At 33.8% G+C, this 21,474-nt stretch overlaps 1 protein-coding gene across 9 annotated transcripts in view; it reads right to left on the reverse strand.

Annotated features, from left to right (window-relative positions):
• CNTLN (centlein) overlaps window positions 1–21,474 on the reverse strand; it is a 322,986-nt gene that overhangs the window by 25,393 nt on the left and 276,119 nt on the right. For 6 of the 9 annotated variants that reach the window (XM_026001444.2, XM_026001443.2, XM_026001442.2 and 3 more), the window contains 5 exons: window positions 17,250–17,441; window positions 10,356–10,453; window positions 8,285–8,411; window positions 6,756–6,893; window positions 5,931–6,116 (listed from right to left, as the gene is read on the reverse strand). In XM_026001444.2, the coding sequence (XP_025857229.2) occupies window positions 5,931–6,116; window positions 6,756–6,893; window positions 8,285–8,411; window positions 10,356–10,453; window positions 17,250–17,441 (741 nt within the window). The remainder of the gene's footprint in view (window positions 1–5,930; window positions 6,117–6,755; window positions 6,894–8,284; window positions 8,412–10,355; window positions 10,454–17,249; window positions 17,442–21,474) is intronic. The other 3 variants (XM_072728210.1, XM_072728209.1, XM_072728206.1) reach the window with 1 other exon arrangement.

Genomic DNA, 21,474 nt, shown 5'->3' on the forward strand with positions numbered 1-21,474 from the left:
AGGAAAAAAATCATATTTAAGATGCAGATCAGTGCCAAAGTATTAACAATTGTACATATAAAAATAAAATTATAGTGCTCCACAAATGTTCTCATTAAAGAAGCAAGAAATTTATATGCCCAAAACATCTTACTAAATCTTTCCAAAGCAAGCACATATTGGTAATTAAATGATTTAAGCTTCCAGCTAAATGTTGTTCTTTGGCTGATATTTATTTCAAAGCTCACAAAAACCATTGAGAAGATAGAATCTGGCATATGACTCTCACATATAAGCACATTAACAAGCCTATATCAGGGCTCAATCAAACTGAGCAAATACTTCTAGGAATTTCCCTTGTGTGTTTTATTCAGTTACTAGGAGGATTCAAAGCCTCAGCTCTGCCACATATATCCAGCCCACATGCTCAAAGCACTTGATTTTACCCCAGGGCAAAATTCCATATTCAAGACTAGATCTAGAACAGATGGTCATTCCACCTCTTTTCTAATCTGGTTGTGCTCTATGAAAAATGCAAAGACTAAAGGGAACACAGATTCCACAACAGGGCCTGAACAAACATTATTGCTATTAATATGAGTAATAATATTTATTAAGTACTTTTACACAAAAGTATGTGATACCCTAATAAGTTCTGTACAGAATGAATCCTGTTTACCACAATATTCCATGTAGAAAAATGCACATTCTTTAACTATGCTCTTTAAGGAATATGCACAGCTCTTGCCTTCACAGAGTTTTCTATCTAAGCAGCGATTATGTGGCTAGTATCATCCTTGAGCTGATATAAAGTCAATTCCTTGAGAATTTAATGAGCCTTGTTACATGCCAGTACTCTGCAGATAAAGAATGACAATGTGCTCAGTGGGAAGGAAAACTGTACAAAGGCAAGAAAGAACACTACGGGTGAAAGTTGGAGAGTAGTGGGGAAGAAGATTAGATTCTAAGCAGGATAGGGCCAAATTATGGAGATTTTAAATATCTAAAAAGCTTAGCCCTAACACAGTAAAGATTTAGGAAGTCACTGATGGTATGTAGCCTCGCTCCTGAGCATTCCCTCCCAGTCCGCTCACCATACATATGTACAAGGAAGAAAAAGATGACAGTCCTCTCATTCCTCACAGCCAAATGTCCAGTCTTTGCTATTGTATCTGGTTTGGCCTTTATTAAAAAAATGGATTAAGCAGCAGAAGTAATGCCAGTATTAACTACATATGGGCTCTAAAATACAGTTAAGAAAAACAAATTTCAAATTACCATTAGGCTTCTATTAAACACCAAATCATATATGGATTCAATTAATAAAAACAATTGAAGGCAGTGTTTTAAAACCTGTATTATGCATAATAATCACTCAACTTGTTAAATTCAGGTTATTAGGCCTCACCCCCACAAAGATTTTGATTCAATAAACTTGGGGCCCTAAATTATGCATTTTATATGAAAGCTTTAGAATCTGTTGATTCTAATGCAAGTGATCCAATACCAAACTGAAATAAAGTGGAAAAGTTCTAAAAGAGTACTAACAAATGGCTTATTGATATCTTTTATCTTTTCCTATTATGTAATATTTAACATGAATTAAATATTTATCTCCTATTATGTAATATTTAAGACATGAAACCACAGGAATCCTTAATTTATCTATTTAGGCATTTATACTGTACATCGTTGTTGGTGAAAAAAATGAAGGATTAATATGTCATTCTTCAACAATTAGAAATTAGATACTTTATCATTAAATATTCAAATTCTTGGACAAAATTAAAAGCCTTGTTTTTTATTTATTTATTTTTATTTATTTATTTATTTATTTATTTATTTATTTATTTATTTATTTATTTATTTTATTTATGATAGTCACAGAGAGAAAGAGAGAGAGGCAGAGACATAGGCAGAGGGAGAAGCAGGCTGCAGGCTCCATGCACCAGGAGCCCGATGTGGGATTCGATCCTGGGTCTCCAGGATCGCGCCCTGGGCCAAAGGCAGGCGCCAAACCGCTGCGCCACCCAGGGATCCCAAAAGCCTTGTTTTTTAAAAGATAATTTTGCCAAGTAATTTGGTCATGAAATTTTGTCAAATCAATGATAATCAGATATGTAATCATAAAATTCATTTTTCTATTTTAAAACTTCTGGTTATCAATTCTTTTTAAAAAGGATATATTCAAAGAATATTTCAAGAAAAATGATTGGCATTTAAGTAAATCTTATAATTATGTATTTCATGTTTTATATTTTGGCTAAAACTGCAACAAACATAACTTTAATCTGGATATAAAATAAAAAACAAAGGCTTATGAAGTCAGTCATAATAAAAATGGTTTTACATCATGAATAATGACAATATTCAATGCGAATGCTTATCATAAGTTAAACAGTGAGACTACTCAACAAGAGTTTGTAAGAAATGACATTTTAAATCTGGAAAAGGTAAATTACATTTACTAAAATTAATACTCTGCAATCATTTGGGGTCCTCTGAGGCAAGGTTTATTGGTTTGACTTTATATCCATCAAAACCTTTGTTAAAAGAGATAAAACAGATCAAATGTTTTATTCCATTCATTTTGTAGATGTTTTTAAAATGAGAAAGCTCCCAAGGTATCTATGATTTTCAGAGAAACTAAGTAAAGGCTTTGTTCTAAACAGGGTACTATTAACAGTGGCATAAAATGTCGTAAGGTCCTATTTTTAGAGGAATGAAGAATATGGCATTATACATAAGATCCAGTTATTTGCCATCTTATATCCAATCTATAAGCTCAGGAATGTTGTATCTTATAAATAAGATCAATACCTATGGGGATAAGTGGATTTAAAAATGTTCTACTTTCTGTTGAGCAAAGAAGTTTCTACTGGAGGCTTAAGAGATGCCAAATAACCTACCAATCTAGACAGAGAAGCAAACAAAAAGATTGATTTGAGAACAGTAATATATTAATATACATAAAATAATATACATTAAAATACACACACATATATGTGGCAAGTTTAATCGAGTGAATCAAATAATACTGAGGCTACTTGGGAAAGGAGAGAGTAATTAGTGATGTTATTTTATTCCATAGTTTAAACCTTCATTTTATAAAAATTCCATGAACTGAAAATATTTCATATATTGAAGTAAATTTCTACAGCTATATTATGCCAGTTTCTTTAAATTTTAACTCCAGTATAGTTAACATATAGTGTCATATTAGTTTCAGGTGTACAATGCTGTGATTCAACAATTCTATACATTACTCAGTGCTCATCATAAGTGTACTCTTAATCCTCTTGACCTATTTCACCCACCCTCCCACCCACCTCCCCTTTGGTAACCATCTACTAGTTTTCTAGTTAAGAATCTGGTTTTTTGATTCGTCTTTTTCTCTCTGTTCATTTGTTTCTTAAATTACAAATATGAGCGAAATCATATGGTATTTGTTTTTCTCTGACTTACTTCACTTAGTATTGTATTCTAGATCCATTCATGTTGTTGCAAACATCTCATTCTTTTTTTATGGCTCAGTAATAGTCCATTGTACATATAGATACCACACCTTCTTTGTCCATTTATCCACTGATGGACACTTGGGCTGCTTCCATAATTTGGCTATTACAAATAATGCTGCAATAAACATAGGGGTGCATATATCCTTGAAAATGAGTGTTTTCATATTCTTTGGGTAAATACCCAGTAGTGTGATTACTGGATCATATGGTAATTCTATTTTTAATTTTTCGAGGAACCTCTATACTGTCTACCATAGTGGTTGTACCAGTTTGCATTCCCACCAACACTGTGAAAGGATTCCTTTTTCTCCACATCCTCAACAATACTTGATGTTTTCCTGTGTTTTTGATTTTAGCCATTCTTGACAGGTGAGGTGATTTTTGCCTTCTGGTTTTGATTTCCATTTCCCTGATGATTAGTGATGATGAGCATCTTTTCAGGTGTCTTTTGGCCATCTGTATGTCTTCTTCAGAAAAATGCCTGCTCAGGTCTTCTGCCCATTTTTTAATTGGGTTATTTTTGGGGGGTGTGTATCTTCTCCCCTTCCGTTGGTTGTCTTTTAGTTTTTGTTGATGGTTTCTTTTGCTGTGCAGAAACTTTTTATTTTGATGTATCCCAACAGTTTATTTTTGCTTTTATTTCCCTTGTCTCAGGAGACATATCTAGAAAAATATTGCTATGGCTGATGTCAGAGAAATTACTGCTATGTTGTCTTTTAGGATTACTATGGTTTCAGGTGTCACATTTAGGTCCTTAATCCATTTTGAGTTACTTACTTACTGTGTACAGTACTTACAGTACTGTGTACTGTGTACAGTACTTACTTACTGTGTACAGTGTAAAAAGTGGTCCATCCAGTTCCATTATTTTGCATGCAGCGGTCCAGTTTTCCCAACACCATTTGTTGAAGGACTGACTTTTTCCATTGCATATTCTTGCCTCTTTTATCAAAGATTAATTGACCATACAGCTGTGGGTTTACTTCTGTGCTTTCTTTGCTGTTCCACTCATCCGTGTGTTTATTTTTATGTCAGTACCTTACTGTTTTGATTATTACAGCTCTGTAGTATGATATGCCAGTTTTTTTGTTTGTTTGAAGATTTTATTTATTCATGTGAGAGACACACACACACACAGAGGCAGAAACATACACAGAGGGAGAAGCAGGCTCCCTGTGGAGAGTGTGATACAGGACTTGATCCCAGGACCCCGGGATCACACACTGAGCCAAAGGCAGATGCTCAACCACTGAGCCACCAGGTGCCCCAACATGCCAGTTTTTAAATCATGCATGCCGTCTGAAGGGCAAAGTAGCACAAGTAACTCAATCTCATGAAAGATTGCTAAAAAACAAAATAAAATATTGTGATTTCAGGATAAAATAGAGAATATAGAGTTACTTTCCCACTGCAGTCAAACTGTTTTGATGCTTATTTTGAAAGGTCAAAGAACTATCATTAGAATTTCACATTTCTAATAGAAATTTAATTTGATTCAGTAGTGATTATTGCCACATGCTGAATATTTTGCAAGGCACCTGGTAGATATTGTGGAGGTGGAGATTGATAAAACATTGTCCTTCAGTTTAAGAAACTTATCATCTACCTACTGGCAACAGATTCATTTGCTAGCTATAAGACAAGGCAGAATGAAAAGCACCAAAAAGAGATATAAACAACTCAGAATGGGATTAAAGGGACACAGCATCACCAGATCCCTGGTTTCTGGTATCTCTGAAACCAGAGCTGCTCCTCCTTGATTGTCTCAGAAGACCTAAGGGAAGAATACTGTCTGATTATGTGGGACAAATGTACAGACCAGAGGCCGAAAAAGCTCCTTATGAAGACTTTCAAACAAACCACCTTTATCCACCCTTCCCCTGTCACTCTTAGTGGTTCCTTGTGTAGCCAATTACTGAGGCTCTCTAAGGTTCTTCAGCTGTCAGATAATTTCTAGACAGCACAGCCTTTGCAGGCACTTTGATTTGTCTTCTGTTTGTTCTGCTAAATCATTTACCATTCTTCTACTCATTCCATGTCTAACAGGTTATGGGCTGGGGTTCAGATGTCTCCGAGCTTCAATAAAACTAGGGCAACTTTCTGGTTGTTCTTGATGGATTTTCAAAAGGAGAGTGGAGAGGAAATGACTGCTTTCATCTTAAAACCTGTCTTGATTACATGATTATTACAATTCCATCACTGAAATGATGTTAAGAAAAGAATATTAAAAATAGGATGGAGTATGTTAAACTCAAACTATAAAACCAAATCTTTTCTAGACAAATTTTGAACAACGTGGCAAGTGGGTAGGAGAAGATTCTTTGCGGTTTCAGAAAGCAAAAAGAAACTTCGGAGTGTTCCCACCTCATCTCAAGGAGGCCACCACCCTGACGAAAGTAAAGTACAGATTAGTAAACTATGAATAATTCAAACCTTCACAAATATGGTGAACTCTTCAACTTTCTTATTGGCTAAAAGTAATTTCTTCTGTGCACCTTCCAGGGCTTGCTCACTTTGCAGTGCTAATCCTTGAAGATGTTTAGATGCTGCTGTTTCAATCTCTGCCATTGCAGATTCGGTCTCACTTATTTTTGATACTAGGAAACTTAGTTTGATATCCTGAAAAAGACCAGAGATAACAGAATAAAAAATGATTCACAAACATATTTGGAAGGGCTAGGTATATATGTCAGATAGAGAAATGGTTTCATGATTCTCTTTTTATACATATTTATTTTTATTTCGGTAAAATTGATGGTTATTTTCATTTATTTTCTTTTTTTTATGTGGAATGTATGTGCCATTTTTATTTTTTATTTTATTTTTTTCCAATAAATATTCTGAGTACATATTCCCATATATTTATAATCAAAGTTAGTTCATATTTTTAAAAATAATAAATCATTAAAGACATGGAAGCTATTTTAGACCAAAAGATCTCACATATCAAATGGAAATATTTAATTAGTTTATAAGGTTAGGTGGATCTAAGAAATTTATATTCACTTAGACAAGTTCTTAACAATAATGTTCATTTTAAAGATATTATCAAGACACAAAATCTATTTATCTAATACAGCACTACCATTAATGTTAAACAAATTCTTAGTGTTTCATGTCGAGATAAAAATGTTCTTTGCAGTTATCTGAAACAATTAGGTTGCTCATAATAGTTTTGGGGAGAAAAAATGACAACTTTAAAAATGAAAAAGATACAGTTATATTCCATTTCTAAGCTAACATGTCTAAAAAGCATACTTTTTTTTCTAATTCCTCTTTAGTTTTTTGATACATCTGTTCGTACTGTGACTTCTCTTTCACGGCAACACTGAGTCTCTGCTTTAGTGAATCAATTGATACCTTCTTGTTGGAACATTCTTCTGTTAGTGTCTTCACCTACAGTAAAAGCATAAAAGTAACTATTATCCTAGTTGTATACTCCATTTGTTGTAACAGAAACCAAAAAAAATTCAGGAATATGCCTAATTTATTTTCTCATAAATGATATCAAATTTAAATAAATAAAAGTTTAAAAACTGATATAAACGTATAAGGTTTGTAGCACTCATAGTGTGAATGAGACTAAAATCCTTAAATCAATAGCAAAAAAAAAAATGCACAAAAATATATGAATGCTGGTATGAAGTGGTCTACCTAATAAAACAATACTAATTTTAACTGTTTCCTTTAGTTACTAACCTAAACTTCCTTAAGCAAGAGGTGGTTGTTTTGGATTCTTAAACAATCCAAGTCATGGATAACTTTCAGTTAGAACCATATAACATGTACTTTATAAAATAAAATTAAATAAGTAATGCAACATTTTTATTATACATTTGAAAGAAGAAATAGTTTTTCTTTTTTCATTCAATACCACTAAATATATATAATTACTTATACGAAGACTCTAAGACTATATCTGGAACAATTATTAAGGTTTAAAAATCAGCAACATTTAAAGGACAACACTGAAAAAAAACTATAAGAATTATAATTTATGTGGGTATGTGGAGGAAAAAAAGAAAGAAAATCCATGTGCATTTGTCTTGCTCATATAAAATTTTCTCTCTTAAATCCATTTGAGCTAACAGATACTTACATTTTTATCTCCAAAAAGGAAAGTAAGAGAGATGCTCTCTCTGGAGTAGATAACATTTAATGAATGCCAAAGCACAAGCTGCTTTATGAGTTGTGCAAATAGCACCTTTTTTTAAAAAAAAAAAATCTTAGCAAATTGCTGATTTCTACTTTGCGGTCAGATATGCAACTATGTTAAATACAACAGTCTTCCTAAATACACCGAACTAAGTGTAGAGAAGGAAAAATATACTTTTTAAAAATGGTGGTAAGTACATTTTTAAAAGAATTTCTGGTAGTTACTGGTTATCACCATTTGCATTTCATATATGCTTCAATTTGTCATTCTAAATGTTAGTAAATTAGATAAAGTGAATAAATAGTTTTAAGTTGTATAAATTAAACTTTAAAATACTGAATAAAATGTAATTATATACCCCAGGAGCATTGAAGATTTTTAAATTTATACTTGATTATCTTTTCATGGTATGTTCACAGATATAAAGAGAATGTGTAGCTATGTTATGTATGAGATCTGAGTCTTGAATTCTAAAACAAATAATGTACTTTCAGAGCATATAATTGTGTAACAGTATAAATGTATTCTATGAATATCTTCTATAAATTTATTAAGATTGAATACTCAAGTTAAAGATATAAGTAAGAGGGAAGTGATTTTTTTCAGTGTCAGAGAACATAAAAGTTAATACCTTTTTTTCAAGATTTTCTAACATTTCATTAATACTCTCATTACTTTCTGAATTTACTTTCTGTCGAAATTTCAAGTCCTCTATCAAATGTCTTTTCATGGTTATATCCCTCTCCATTCGAGACATCCTTGAAAGGGGGGGAAAACATTTTATTGAGAGTGTTAGAAAATACTTTAACAGTGATTATATGATTATATGATAATCTTACATATTATCCAGTGCTATACCTACTGCTAATTTTTAAATGCTATCTGATGTTAATTGGAAATTAATAAGATAATTACATGAGATGAAATATTGTTCTATTAATACTTTGAGTACTTGTAAAACCTGTAATTCAGTTGTGATTGGTAATTATAGTATTATATATATATATGTATATACATATACATATACATATATATATATATATATATATATATATATATATATGCATTAAGACCAAAAAATAGAAGAACTGGGCAGCCCGGGTGGCTAAGCAGTTTAGCACCACATTCAGCCCAAGGCCTGATCCTGGAGACTCGGGATTGAGTCCCACGTCAAGCTTCCTGCATGGAGCCTGCTTCTCCCTCTGCCTGTGTCTCTGTCTTTCCCTCTCTCTCTCTCTCTGTCTCTCATGAATAAATAAATAAAATCTTTTTTAAAAATAGAAAAACTGAGAAAGATTGACAAAATTTATGAAAAATTAAAATTGTTATATTTAAATTATATTCTTGCATTGCTAAGAAAAATCAAACTGATATTTAGAGATCATGAACAAGTCTAACAGTGACTGGAAACAATTCTATACTTTAATAAATAAATGTAAAATCTTATACCATCATATAGAAACACAATAAACTTAGGCATGGTATCTTCTAATTTAGTATCACTTGTGATTGAATTGACCCTTCAGTGTAGCTTAAGTGGATAACATGTATAAAATGGCAGCTGCTGTGGCAACTACTACTAGTACTACCAAATAATAACAGATAGCATTTACTGTGGGCCTGCTGTGTGCTGGTTTCTGTTACAAGTGCTCTACATGCACTCATTCAAGCCTCACAAGAATTTTAGGAGCGAATGCTATTAAACTGTGATACAGAGCTAGCAGGTAGAGGAGCCAGGATTCAAAGAATGTCATCTCTAGAGCCCTTACTGTTAAATAGTAAACAAGAATGCCCCTTAGACTCATAAATAAACTTGATGATATTTTGTTTAAAAAATTAACCAATCTTTCATCTAGTTTCATCTGTTAATATCACTTCCAAGTTATCTTCACTTAAAATGTGGTATACACATATGTACTTGAGATATATATGTATAGTTCTCAAATTATCAACCACAGGCTGGAATTCTATCTAAACACGTTATTATTCCTGAGCTCTAATAATATATATATATATATAAAAGATATAGAAAGGAAATCATTTTGATTCAGTGAGATAGAACATTTTAAATCCCTTTTTGTTAATATACACATGCAGTACAAACTTTTGTAATCTTCCTTTTATTTTAGAGACAAACCAAACTTTCCTTTCCCCTTAGCTCTATAAACTTAAGCAATTAAATCCAATAAAAGATCAACCTACGTACATAGTTTTGGTCAAATAATTACCACATTCAGAAGTTTCCTGTTCATAGTCTTTAGGTTACTAATTTATATACATTCAAAATTAATTGTTTAAGAATGAAAATCTAACTTTATATTCTTACTCTGATGAAAAGTAGTAAATATTTTGCCACCAACCATGCTTATCGGTAATATTACTTAAACTTTCATTTTATTGAGGCTTAAGCATGAACTAAGGAAGGAAAACTTCATTTTGAGAACAACTTCAGGGGTATCCCTAGGTGGCTCAGTGGTTTAGCACCTGGCTTCCGTCAGCGGTGAGGCCTCGGGATTGAGTCCCACATCAGGCTCCCTGCATGGAGCCTGCTTCTCCCTCTGCCTGTGTCTCTCATGAGTAAATAAATAAATCTTTAAAAAACAAACAACCCCCAACTTCATTGTTTCTTGGATGCAATGTTTAAGAGAGTTAACTACCACTAGGTGGCACCAAATACAATGGATACGAATATCAAAACCTACTTCTCATGCATTTCCTTTATGTGTTCTTCTTTTGCTAGGAGTTCAAATTTCAGAGACTTCACATTTGATGACTGTTTAGTGAGTTCATTAGTTGCATTCTAGGTTAAAAATACACATAAAATAAAATATACCTTTCAATCTTTGGTGGAATGCAGCATACAAATAAATGACATTCTCAGTAAGAGTATTGAATTTGGAAAATTATGGTTATAATTAAGAAAGACATTTTAATATTTTTAAATACTTTATTTTATAGGTTTTAATACAAGTACTATGGTACACTAAAATTTTTATATAACATACCAAAACCACAGAAGAATGCCATTGTATAACAAGTGCAAAAAGTATTTCCCCAAAATACATGTATGGAAAATATGGATTGTCTTTGTAAAATGTAAATGTGCATATGATTTAGTATTTTAATGGGTTAATAAGATCACTTAAAATGAATGGTGAGTTTACTAAGAACATGTAACAGACCAAATATGGTCACAAATGCTCTGCAGCTCCTCCCACCAGGAGGTGAGATTCATCTTCCAACCCTTTTGAGTCTGGTCTGGCCTGTGATTTGCTTTAGCCCAAAAAATGTGGCAGAGATGACATGATGCAAGTACCAGATCCTGGGCCTAAGTCCTTGCAGCTTGCACTTTTGCCCTCTTGGAATGCTGCCTGGGATCACCTTGCAGGGAAGACCGAGGAAAGGCCATGTGGAGCAGACAGCCCACAGACCAACTAGCAGGCTGTGAGGCTTTCTCAGAACTTCCCATCCAGATAAATCCTTCAGTTAGAATGCAGGCACATGAGAGAACTCAAAAGACAAAAGCTAAGAACTGCCCAGTCAATCCACTGGATCATAAGAATTAATAAATTGCTTCTGTTTTAATCTGCAACATTTTAAGATAGTTTGTCAGACAGTAACGGATAACTGATAGGGAAATTGACTAACACTAAATACTTTCATACTTGAATTCATTAATAATATTACTTATTATTAAAGTATCTATGCATAAACATCAGTTTTCAAAGCTGAACAGCTCTGTGGTATTTGTTGACTGTGCAGTCTAGGAACCAGAGGTAGCAACTGGAGTGTCAGGAACCTTAACTTTCAACTTTGACTCAAGTTCCAGGTGAACACGTAATCTGAGATATTACCTAGTATTTTTGACATTAGAGTTTCTCCACCTACAAGACAGTGTAAACATACATTAATTCATTTGTTAAAATTTTAAGATATTAAGTTAATATAAAAAAAATAAAATGTGATAGCTGTAAAAATATTTGGAGTAGGGCAGCCCCGGTGGCTCAGAGGTTTAGCGTCACCTTCAGCCCAGGACGTGATCCTGGAGACCTGGGATTGAGTCCCACATCGAGTCCCACATTGGGCTTCCTGCATGGAGCCTGCTTCTCTCTCTGCCTGTGTGTCTCTGCCTCTCTCTCTCTCTGAGTCTCTCATGAATAAATAAATAAATAAATAAATAAATAAATAAATAAATAAAATCTTTAAAAATATTTGGAGTAGTTATTTTGCAAATCTTTCTAGTAACTATAGTCAATTGTTTCTGTTAGAACTATTTCCAGCTTTGGTTATCTTATGCTAAAAAAAATAAATCTGAAAAGATGAAACCATTAATCACACCATGTAAATATGAGTCAAATTCATTAGACAGACTTTAAATATTTCATTGGTACATCACTTTAAATATAAAATTTGAAAAAAAATAAATTTTTATATTAAGTATATAAATTTTCTTAAAAATTCAAGACTACCTCAACATGCACGGCAAGTGTATTAAATGTTAAACATTTTGATTAAGTGGGGGCATGTGGTGGCTCACCAGTTAAGTGTCTGACTTAATCTCAGCTCAGGTCATGATCTCAGGGTTGTGGGATCCATCCCCACTCATGCCCGACAGTGGAGCCTGCTTAAAATTCTCTTTTTCTCTGTCACCCTTCACCCCACCCCAATCCTTCTCTCTCTAAAAATAAATAAAAGTTAAAAATTTTTTTTGCTTGTTTGTGTAATGCAATCTAAGTTCCCACCATATTTGACATGCATTGCCAGAATAAGATATTCCACACTAGTGAATTTAGCAGATAATTGAAGCTTTTGCTATAATCATTAATCTTAAATTCTCTCTGGAATGATTGTTCACTCACTTAGAAATATGAACATCCAGAATTACATTAAGCATTATAATAGTGATACTACACTATAGTGATATTATATTATAAATATTATCACTGTATTAATCATTTATGTTATCCTGCTATATTATATTATCACTGTATAATTATATTGTCATGCCTTTTGGAATGGTTACTGATCCCTACTCTAAATGGTCCCAGACTGCTGTTTTTCTCATTTTGTATTTTTATCTTAACATTTTCATATTTTCTTTTCCTCTCTGTCAACCTGTTGGTTGAAATTTCTTGCTTCTTCCATCCATATTTCTGCCTAAAAACAATCGTCCTGCCTCTTAATACACCTAGTTCTAATCTGCTGCTTCTGAGGTATTTTCTGCTGAGAAGTTAAACAAACACACTTATTAGAGCTATATTTAAAATAAAAGGTAACAGGCATAAATGAAGCACGATAGTATCTTCAGTGGAATAAATTAAGCACATTTTAGGGTAGCTGTTTGATTCCTTTCTGTTTTTAGACTTAAGGCTGTTATTTTAGGTGACTGAACATGCTGTAAGTCTGACTTCTAGAGAGTTGAGAGATTACTGAATTATAGTAAATAAAACAACACCAGCTTCATATATACTTTTGCCAGAACCTCTAAATCTCACAGCCATTTCATTTGATCCTTAAAAATCCTTACAAAGTAGGTAGAAGGGTATCCCTGCTTTAGACCTCTGGAGAAACTATTTCCTCAGCCTGGTCCTATAAGAAGCTAGTACACAAAGAATGATCACAACCTAGGGCCCCTAACATTTTCCACTTCGACTATACAATACTTATCTGTGGCATGACCTCAATTCTGTAGTAAAACATATATTCCAAAAATATCACAATGGTAAGAATCCATCATGGTTAGAGCTCTTCTAAGTTTGTTAATTTTTTTTTTTTTAAATTGCAGAGTGTATGAGTAAAAGCATGGACTCTGAAGTCAGATGGGATATGTTCTAATCTTGACTCTATCACTTAGAGCTCAGTTGACCTTGGACAATTAACTTATCCTCTGCATCTCTGCGTTCTCAACTATAAAACAGAATAATAGACTTCACCTCACAGGATAGAAATGAGAGTTTTTTAAAAAAGATTTTATTTATTTGTTTGAGAGAGAGAGAGAGCGCATAAGCAGGGGGGAGGAGCAGAGGGAGAGGGAGAAGCAGGCTCCCCCGCTGAGCAGGAAGCTCAACAGATGTAGGATTCCATCCCAGCACCCTGAGATCGTGACCTGAGCTGAAGGCAGAGAGATGCTTAACTGACTGAGCTACCCAAGTACCCCTAGAAATGAGGTTTAAACAGTTAATATTTGTAAAGGAATTAGAACTAGCCTGGCAATAGTTTAGACATAAAGGAACAGTAGTTTTTTCATTTTTTAAGATTTTATTTATTCATGAGAGACACAGATAAAGAGAGAGAGAGATAGAGAGAGAGAGAGAAGAGGCGTCATGCAGGGAGCCCGACTCGATCCCAGGGCTCCAAGGATCACACCCTGGGCCAAATGTGGTGCTAAACCGCTAAGCCACCTGGGCTGCCCAGAAACAGTAGTTTAAATACTATTATGTTTCATTATTGACTTACTGGGAAACAGGAAGAGAACATGGTATACACCAAAAGGAATGCTTTTAACAATCAGGAATTCAAAGAATCACAAATACAAATTGAAGTACTAGCCAATTCAAATTGTATAAATAACCATAAATAAACTAAATACAAATAGACACACACACACACACACACATCATCATCATCATCATCATCATCACTGGAAGGAATTTGTACATCTTTAAATATTTGATTATCTCCCTATATGAAGCTGGGTACCTTGAAGAAAATGAAGATACAGAAAAAACACATGAACACTCAAATGATACTGAATGTACCATGTATATCTGAGAAGTACACCTAAGAATTTACACAGAAAAGTCTAAAATTAATTGGATAAAATTTTTTTAAAAAAAGTAAACGTTTAAACATTTCATATATTCAGATCTAACCAGGTTTTCTTAATTAAGCATAAAAACATCAACTAGAAAGGAAGTTATTTCTTGGAAAATTATTATGTTAGCAATTTGATTATCTCTTATGGGCTGAACTATGTCCCCTCAAAATTTACACGTTGAAGTCTTAACCCCAGTACCTCAGAATGTGACTGTATTTGGATAAGGCCTTTAAAGAGGTAATTAAGGTAAAATGAGGTCATATGGGTGGACCTTCATCTGATGTGACTAGTATCCTTATAAGAGGAAGAGAGTAAACACAGATCACACAGCCTTGGGGATGACCATGTAAGGACACAGATGGCTATCTACAAGCTAATGAGAGAATCTACAACCTATTGATACCTTGATCTTGGACTTGTAGACTCCAGTATACGAGGGAAAAAAAAATTCCATTTTTTTTAAAGATTTTATTCATGAGAGACACAGAAAGAGAGAGAGGCAGAGACACAGGCAGAGGGAGAGAAGCAGGTTCCACGCAGGGAGCTGGACGTGGGACTCGATTCCCGGTCTCCAGGATCAGGCCCTGGACCGAAGGCAGCGCTAACCTGCTGAGTCACCTGGGCTGCCCAATTTCCATTTTTTAAAGGTACACAGTCTGTGGTATTTTCTTAGAGCAGACCTAGCAAACTAATGGAATATCAAAACAGCAATTTGTAGTAGCACAGTGTACTAGGTACCTTAAGATCCTGGTCTTCTAAGGTACTTCCATATTAAATCATGAAACAAGGCAGAAGTAAGATTTATCCTTTTGTCCCTATGTAGCCTGGTCAGTGTCCTAGGACTCTAGGCTAGATACGGACACTTCACTTCAAAGATACCTCGAGGACAGTATAAGTTGCTCCAGGCATTCTCATAGTCTTATCTTTGTGACTCACACATTCTTCCAAAGTGAAGAGAGATTTACATATGGGTGAAAACTTATACCATGGGAAACCATAATGTAAACAACTTAGAGATATTGATGTGGGTTCATTATTTCCAAAACTTATATTAGACCATTTAGTAGTAAGTAATATCAAATAAGTTAACTTAAAACTAATTAACCACTTAAAAATTTTAGAAGTCAAATTAGGTATTATTGGATCCAACATTCTATTTTATCTTGGTGAAAACTAAAGCTGTGTGAAGACTTAAATCTAAGAAGAATCACAGAACTGTTAATTAAAGCCTCTGTAGTAAAAAAAAATAAATAAATAAATAAAGTCTCTGTAGTAGATACAGATAAGGTCAAAGAATAGTTCAATGATTTTATCTTCTGTAATAGACAGTTAACACTAAAATGGTTTACTTATATATTTTAGTCCACTTTTTTACATACAGAAATGCATCTTAAGAAAAGATGTATACACCAAGGCTTGCATAACTATTTTTTCTCACATTTCCAATATGTAAGGTATTTAAACTTATAAAATGTAGTGGTTGAGGCAAGTTCTGCACATCAAAAACTCTCAAGAAGATGCTATTCAAGAAATATCTAAATTAGTGCCACTGTGTATTATTTGATTATTATTAACGAAGCAAAATATTTTCAAGTAATGATATATTCTTCTACTTTAAGCTTTTATCCTATTTTCTCCTCTTAGTAATCCTTCATTTAAAGATATTACTGGAGAGTGCACATATCATATTTTGAAATAAAAACAACTGAGTCTGTTTAACAATTCATTATTCTTATACCCTTTTAATAGTCATGGCCACTCTGTTCCTAATGTATCCTGTGCATTTCCAACCAGAACTTTCTTTCTAGTGATTCCCATAGTGATGGTCCCACATCCACTGTCTTTTTAGCTCCCAGATAGCAATACCCATGGAACAAAATAACTAAATACATGAGGAATAAATGAATTTGTTTTAGAACAGTATGAAATAAAAATTTCAAATCCTGTTTCTTACAAGGTAATTCTATTTAAACTAAGGTCAGTCTTATTTTTAAGCTCTTGACAGTTATACTGGACTTAGTATTCTTTACAAAGAAAAGGAACATTGCTTTTTACTTATTCTCAGGTTTCAGTGGCTGAAATCTATTAAACCAACCATCTTTGCTCTGTGGTTCTCCCTCCCTCCATAACTTCTCTCCTCCTTCCTCATCTCTAACTAATAACAACCAAATTAAAATAGTAGCAACTGTGTAGAGGGAAGCAATTCTATTTATGTTGATACAGTAAAGTTTAAAGGAATTCTGCTCAGTGGAGGGAGGGATGGAATTTAGAGGGGCGTTCAGTAATGGAAAAGAAATGACAGTAGCTAGTTTCCATCATCTTCTAAATTAGGATTTCATAGTGTCTTGTTATTTTCTCAGAGAATAGTGTTATGAGTTACCGTATAAGAAACTACTATGCTGAAAGAGAATGATGAGGTCAAAAGCAGTATTAATAACTTTTAGATTATTTGTACCATAATTTACCCTTACTAGTAGAATTAAATTAGAATATAAACATGTCTTTAAGTATTCACTAACTTAATATGTTTTCATGCTTAATAATTTATAATCGGGAATCCCTGGGTGGCTCAGCGGTTTACTGCCTGCCTTTGGCCCAGGGCACGATCCTGGAGTCCTGAGATCAAGTCCTATGTTGGGCTCCCAGCACAACATGGGGCCTGCTTCTCCCTCCTCCTGTGTGTGTCTCTGCCTCTCTCTCTCTCTCTCTCTCTCTCTCTATGTCTATCATGAATAAATAAGTAAATAATTTTTAAAAATAAAATAAAATTTATAATCACCTTTAATTTACACTGCAATTGCTTCGTCTCCAAATCCATGCTCCTTGAAGGACCAAGTGATGTAACTTGTATCCGTGGAACTATTACCCGGGAAACTTCTTCTGCCAAACTTGTGATTTCAGATGAGGACTCCAATTTCTTCAGCAAGTCTTCTTTTTCCTTCCGAAGCCCAGCCAAATCCAAATTTAGCTTCTTTTTTAAAAAGAAAATAAATAGAAATGTATTATAAAAGTAATTACCTTTACAATTATCAGCATAAAATTCTGCTAAAGAAAAAAGTGAAATTAATTCTAAATATAGTTATTATAAAAACTTTACAGAAACTATAACCTCTACTAGTTTTTGCCTAAGGATGTAGGGCTTGTAAAGGTTAAAACTAAATGGACCAGCTGTACCTAGCATGTTTTGGTTGGCTGGTCTTTACTCATGATGTGCTATTTCTTTGACTTCACATATATGTGGCTGAGCCAGAGATTCACATATTTGATAACCTTGACTTCAGGGCTGATGTACTTAACTGGTAAAAGCCAAGCTGGAGCAGGACAGATAACAGATGCTAGTTGTTTATTCCACTGGGTAGGTCTTACCATCCTATATGGCAGCCAAAATGCTTCTCATTTAGTAACATAAATGTTAAGTCCAATTAGCAGAAGAGGCTTATTAGAGATTTAGTTCAAATAAATAGCATGCAAATTCACTCAGTCTTATGCATCTGATCGATAGTTGACAAGTCTTCTTTGTAGTGTTAACGTAGAATTGCACTAAACTCCTTATATTTGAATTTTTAATAATATCAACATTTTACTAAAGGATATACTGGTAATGTTTTTATAAAATAGTGTAAAATAAACAGTCTTAATGTCAACCCTTCTTGTCACCAATCTGTAGTCAGCAGAAAGCCACCAAGCTATAACGGCATAACAACTCAGAGCTCCTTAAGAGGATAACTGCATTTACTATTTTATCATTCCAAAGAAGCTTATAAAATGGTAGTTTAACATAAGGAACAATTAGACAAAATGGTACTGAAATCTCTCAGGGGTCAAAAAATCTTAGTGAAAAATTCTAATGAGAAACAGTAAAAGATGTACCCAACATGTACAGTAGTATAAATATGGGACACAGTAAGTTATTTAAGTATTAACACTATATTTACACACAACCTTTACAAACTATACCAACAACTGCATATGTATCTGTGCATATAAGTATATACTATTAAATATGAATATTTTAGATATTGGATTCAAAATTAGGGCTTGATATATTTGATTTTAGATTATGTTTTGGTGGAAGAAAAAGAACGTTTTGGTGAAAAAAAATTCTTTGATTATATTTGAACTTATTTTTATTTAGATCTATTTATTTATTTTAGAGAGGGCACACACCTGTGAGTGGGAGAGGGGCAAAGGGAAAGGAGAGAGCATCCCAAACATATTCTGGCTAAGTGGGGAGCTTGACACAGGGTTCTATCCCATGAGTGGTTGGATCTTATGACAAATGAGATTGAGACCTGAGCCCAGAGCAAGAGTCAGAATCTTTGTTTTTTAAAGATTTTTATTTATTTATTCATGAGATACAGAGATACACAGAGAGAGGCAGAGACACAGGCAGATGGAGAAGCAGGCTTCCATGCAGGGAGCCTGATGTGGGACTTGATCCCGGATCTCCAGGATCACACCCTGGGCTAAAGGCAGATGCTCAACCACTGAGCCACCCAGGCATTCCTCAAGAGTCAGAATCTTAACAGACTGCTCCACGCAGCACCCCTCTTTGATTATATTTGAACTTACCATCTAAAGGTGTGGTTCTACATGTTTTCAGGAAATATTCCTTTGTGAATTGTCTCAAAGGTACCTAATATTTAATATCTAAAAGCAAACTCATAATTTCCCTAAGCCTGAAAATCTTCCTAGTTATCTTCCAAGTTTGAATACATCTCCCTCCTTGTTTAATTTTCAGTGTCCAACCAATTTTCAGGTTCTATAAATTATGTCATGTTTCTCATATTCACTCCCTCTGCCACTTTCTTAATGAAGACTCACTGTTCCACTAAGACTACTTCAAAGCCCTTCCCCTCCCCCCAGCCCTCTGTATTTTTAAACCATCTTTTATACAAGTTTCTAAAACAACACTGACCTGTTAATCCCTCATTCAAAAACCCTTCAGAGGTTTCTTACCCTAGCCGAATAAAGCTCAGATGTTTGTGGTTATAATAAGGCTCTCTAAGATATAGCTTCAATTTGTGTTTCAGCCAAACATCACCTGATGTTTGCCTTACCTTGCCTGCCATACCCCAAACCTGTCTGCCATTTCTACATCAATGACTCTACACTTGGGTGTTTTCCTTCGGCTACAATCTCACTCATGCTTAAAGAACAGCTTAGCATTTCCTCCTATATGAAGCCTTATGTTCTTTCCCTTCTTTTTCTTTTCTTCAACAAAGTAGCTTCTCTATTTTCTTAGTTTCCATAGCACTGTGTCTATTCTTCAACCATGAACCCTACTAAGTCCTTGAGAGAGGACTCTGCCTTTTTCCCCAGAGAATCTAAAAACAATGCCTTCTGTAGAATAGGAACCAAAAGAAAGGTACCAAAAAATTGAAGTCTATTTGTAGCATGGATGGTGCTATGAAGACACATTGATTTCAGCTCATATTTATAAACTTTCTATTAGTTTATCACTATATAAATTAAAGTACACTTTTATTAGTTAAATAATATTATCAGTGTTTACTTAAGTAGTATGCACTGGAGCACTTATCAATCCTGAAGTTAATGCTATGCATCTAAATTAAATTTTCTGAGATTTTAATTTGGGATGACATAACTCATGGCTGCAATTCTATGTGGAATATCAGGCTACTCAGAAAATTCTGCTATGATGAAGCTCTTTTCTTCCCACACGCAATCCTGGTAACTTCTTTCATTTATTAAACTTGCATGCCATTAGATTTCTGTCTGGTCTTTCCGCAGTGGTAGATCCTAATACTATAAATAAATCCTTCATGGAGGAAAGACTAAGTCAATAAATATAGTTCTCTAAAATACATGTATGGTAGACTTTAACAATATAAACATTTACTAAATAAACACTGAAATTATGGAGACTATAAACCATATGACTTGTAAGTTATTAAAATACAAATCACATTTTGATTAACCAATATTTAAAATCTACAACCTTTAAAATGTATTTCTAATATAGCTATACTGCCCAGAAATGCCACAGAGCAAGTGTTAAAATAGAAGAAATAGGGGTGCCTGAGTGGCTCACTCAGTGAAGCATCTCTCTTCAGCTCAGGTCATGATCCCAGGGTACTGGGATGGAGCCCCACATTGTGCTCCCTGCTCAGTGGGGGAGCCTGCTTCTCTCTCTCCCTCTGCCATTTGCCCATTTGTGCTCTCTGGCTCTCTCGCCCTCTCTGTCAAATAAATAAATAAATAAATAAATAAATAAATAAATAAATAAATAATCTTTTAAAAAAATTGAAAAGACAAATCATATATTCCATCAGGTTCAAGTCCTTTATCCCTTAGAATTTTGGACAAATAATGATGGCCCTATTACTAACTTCTCTCAGTTTAAGCATCCTATTTCTTTTTTGAGAAATGTTACAGATAAGACAAGAAGTATAAATAATTTTCTTTTGTATACACTTGGCTTGGCATGTGAGACTACTTGTCTCTCATAATTTCTTAGAAAGAAATTATGCTTAAAACTTACCAATAAATTAAGATTACCATTAAAATTGTTACTTTTCTTTTTTATCAAAAGCATGATCCAAAAAAAAGCATGATCCTATTTCTATATTATTTATAATCTCCAAACACTTACAAGTATGTCATTTATAATAAAAGTATAAATAATAATAAAACACACGTAGAGTCATAATTTCAGGATTTTACCTTGAGATCTACTGCTTACCAGCTGAATGATGCTAATTAGTGCTTGACATTGTTTCTTCATTAAAAACAGAGATGATGTTTGTCTACTTATCAATGGTAATTTTGAGGGCAGACTTTAAAAAAAATTATGATACCACTTGGTAAATTTTAAAATTACAGCATTATTGTTAGCACTACCTTGTGGTAAATGCTACCATACAGCATCTGAAAAGTAATTTAAGGGGGAGGGGCAAGATGGCGGCAGAGCAGGGTCTCCAAGTCACCTGTCCTCAACAAATTACCTAGAAAACATTCAAATCCTCCTGAAAATCTACGAA

This window comes from Vulpes vulpes, chromosome 12 (assembly GCF_048418805.1).
Source record: "Vulpes vulpes isolate BD-2025 chromosome 12, VulVul3, whole genome shotgun sequence".
NCBI lineage: Eukaryota > Metazoa > Chordata > Mammalia > Carnivora > Canidae > Vulpes > Vulpes vulpes.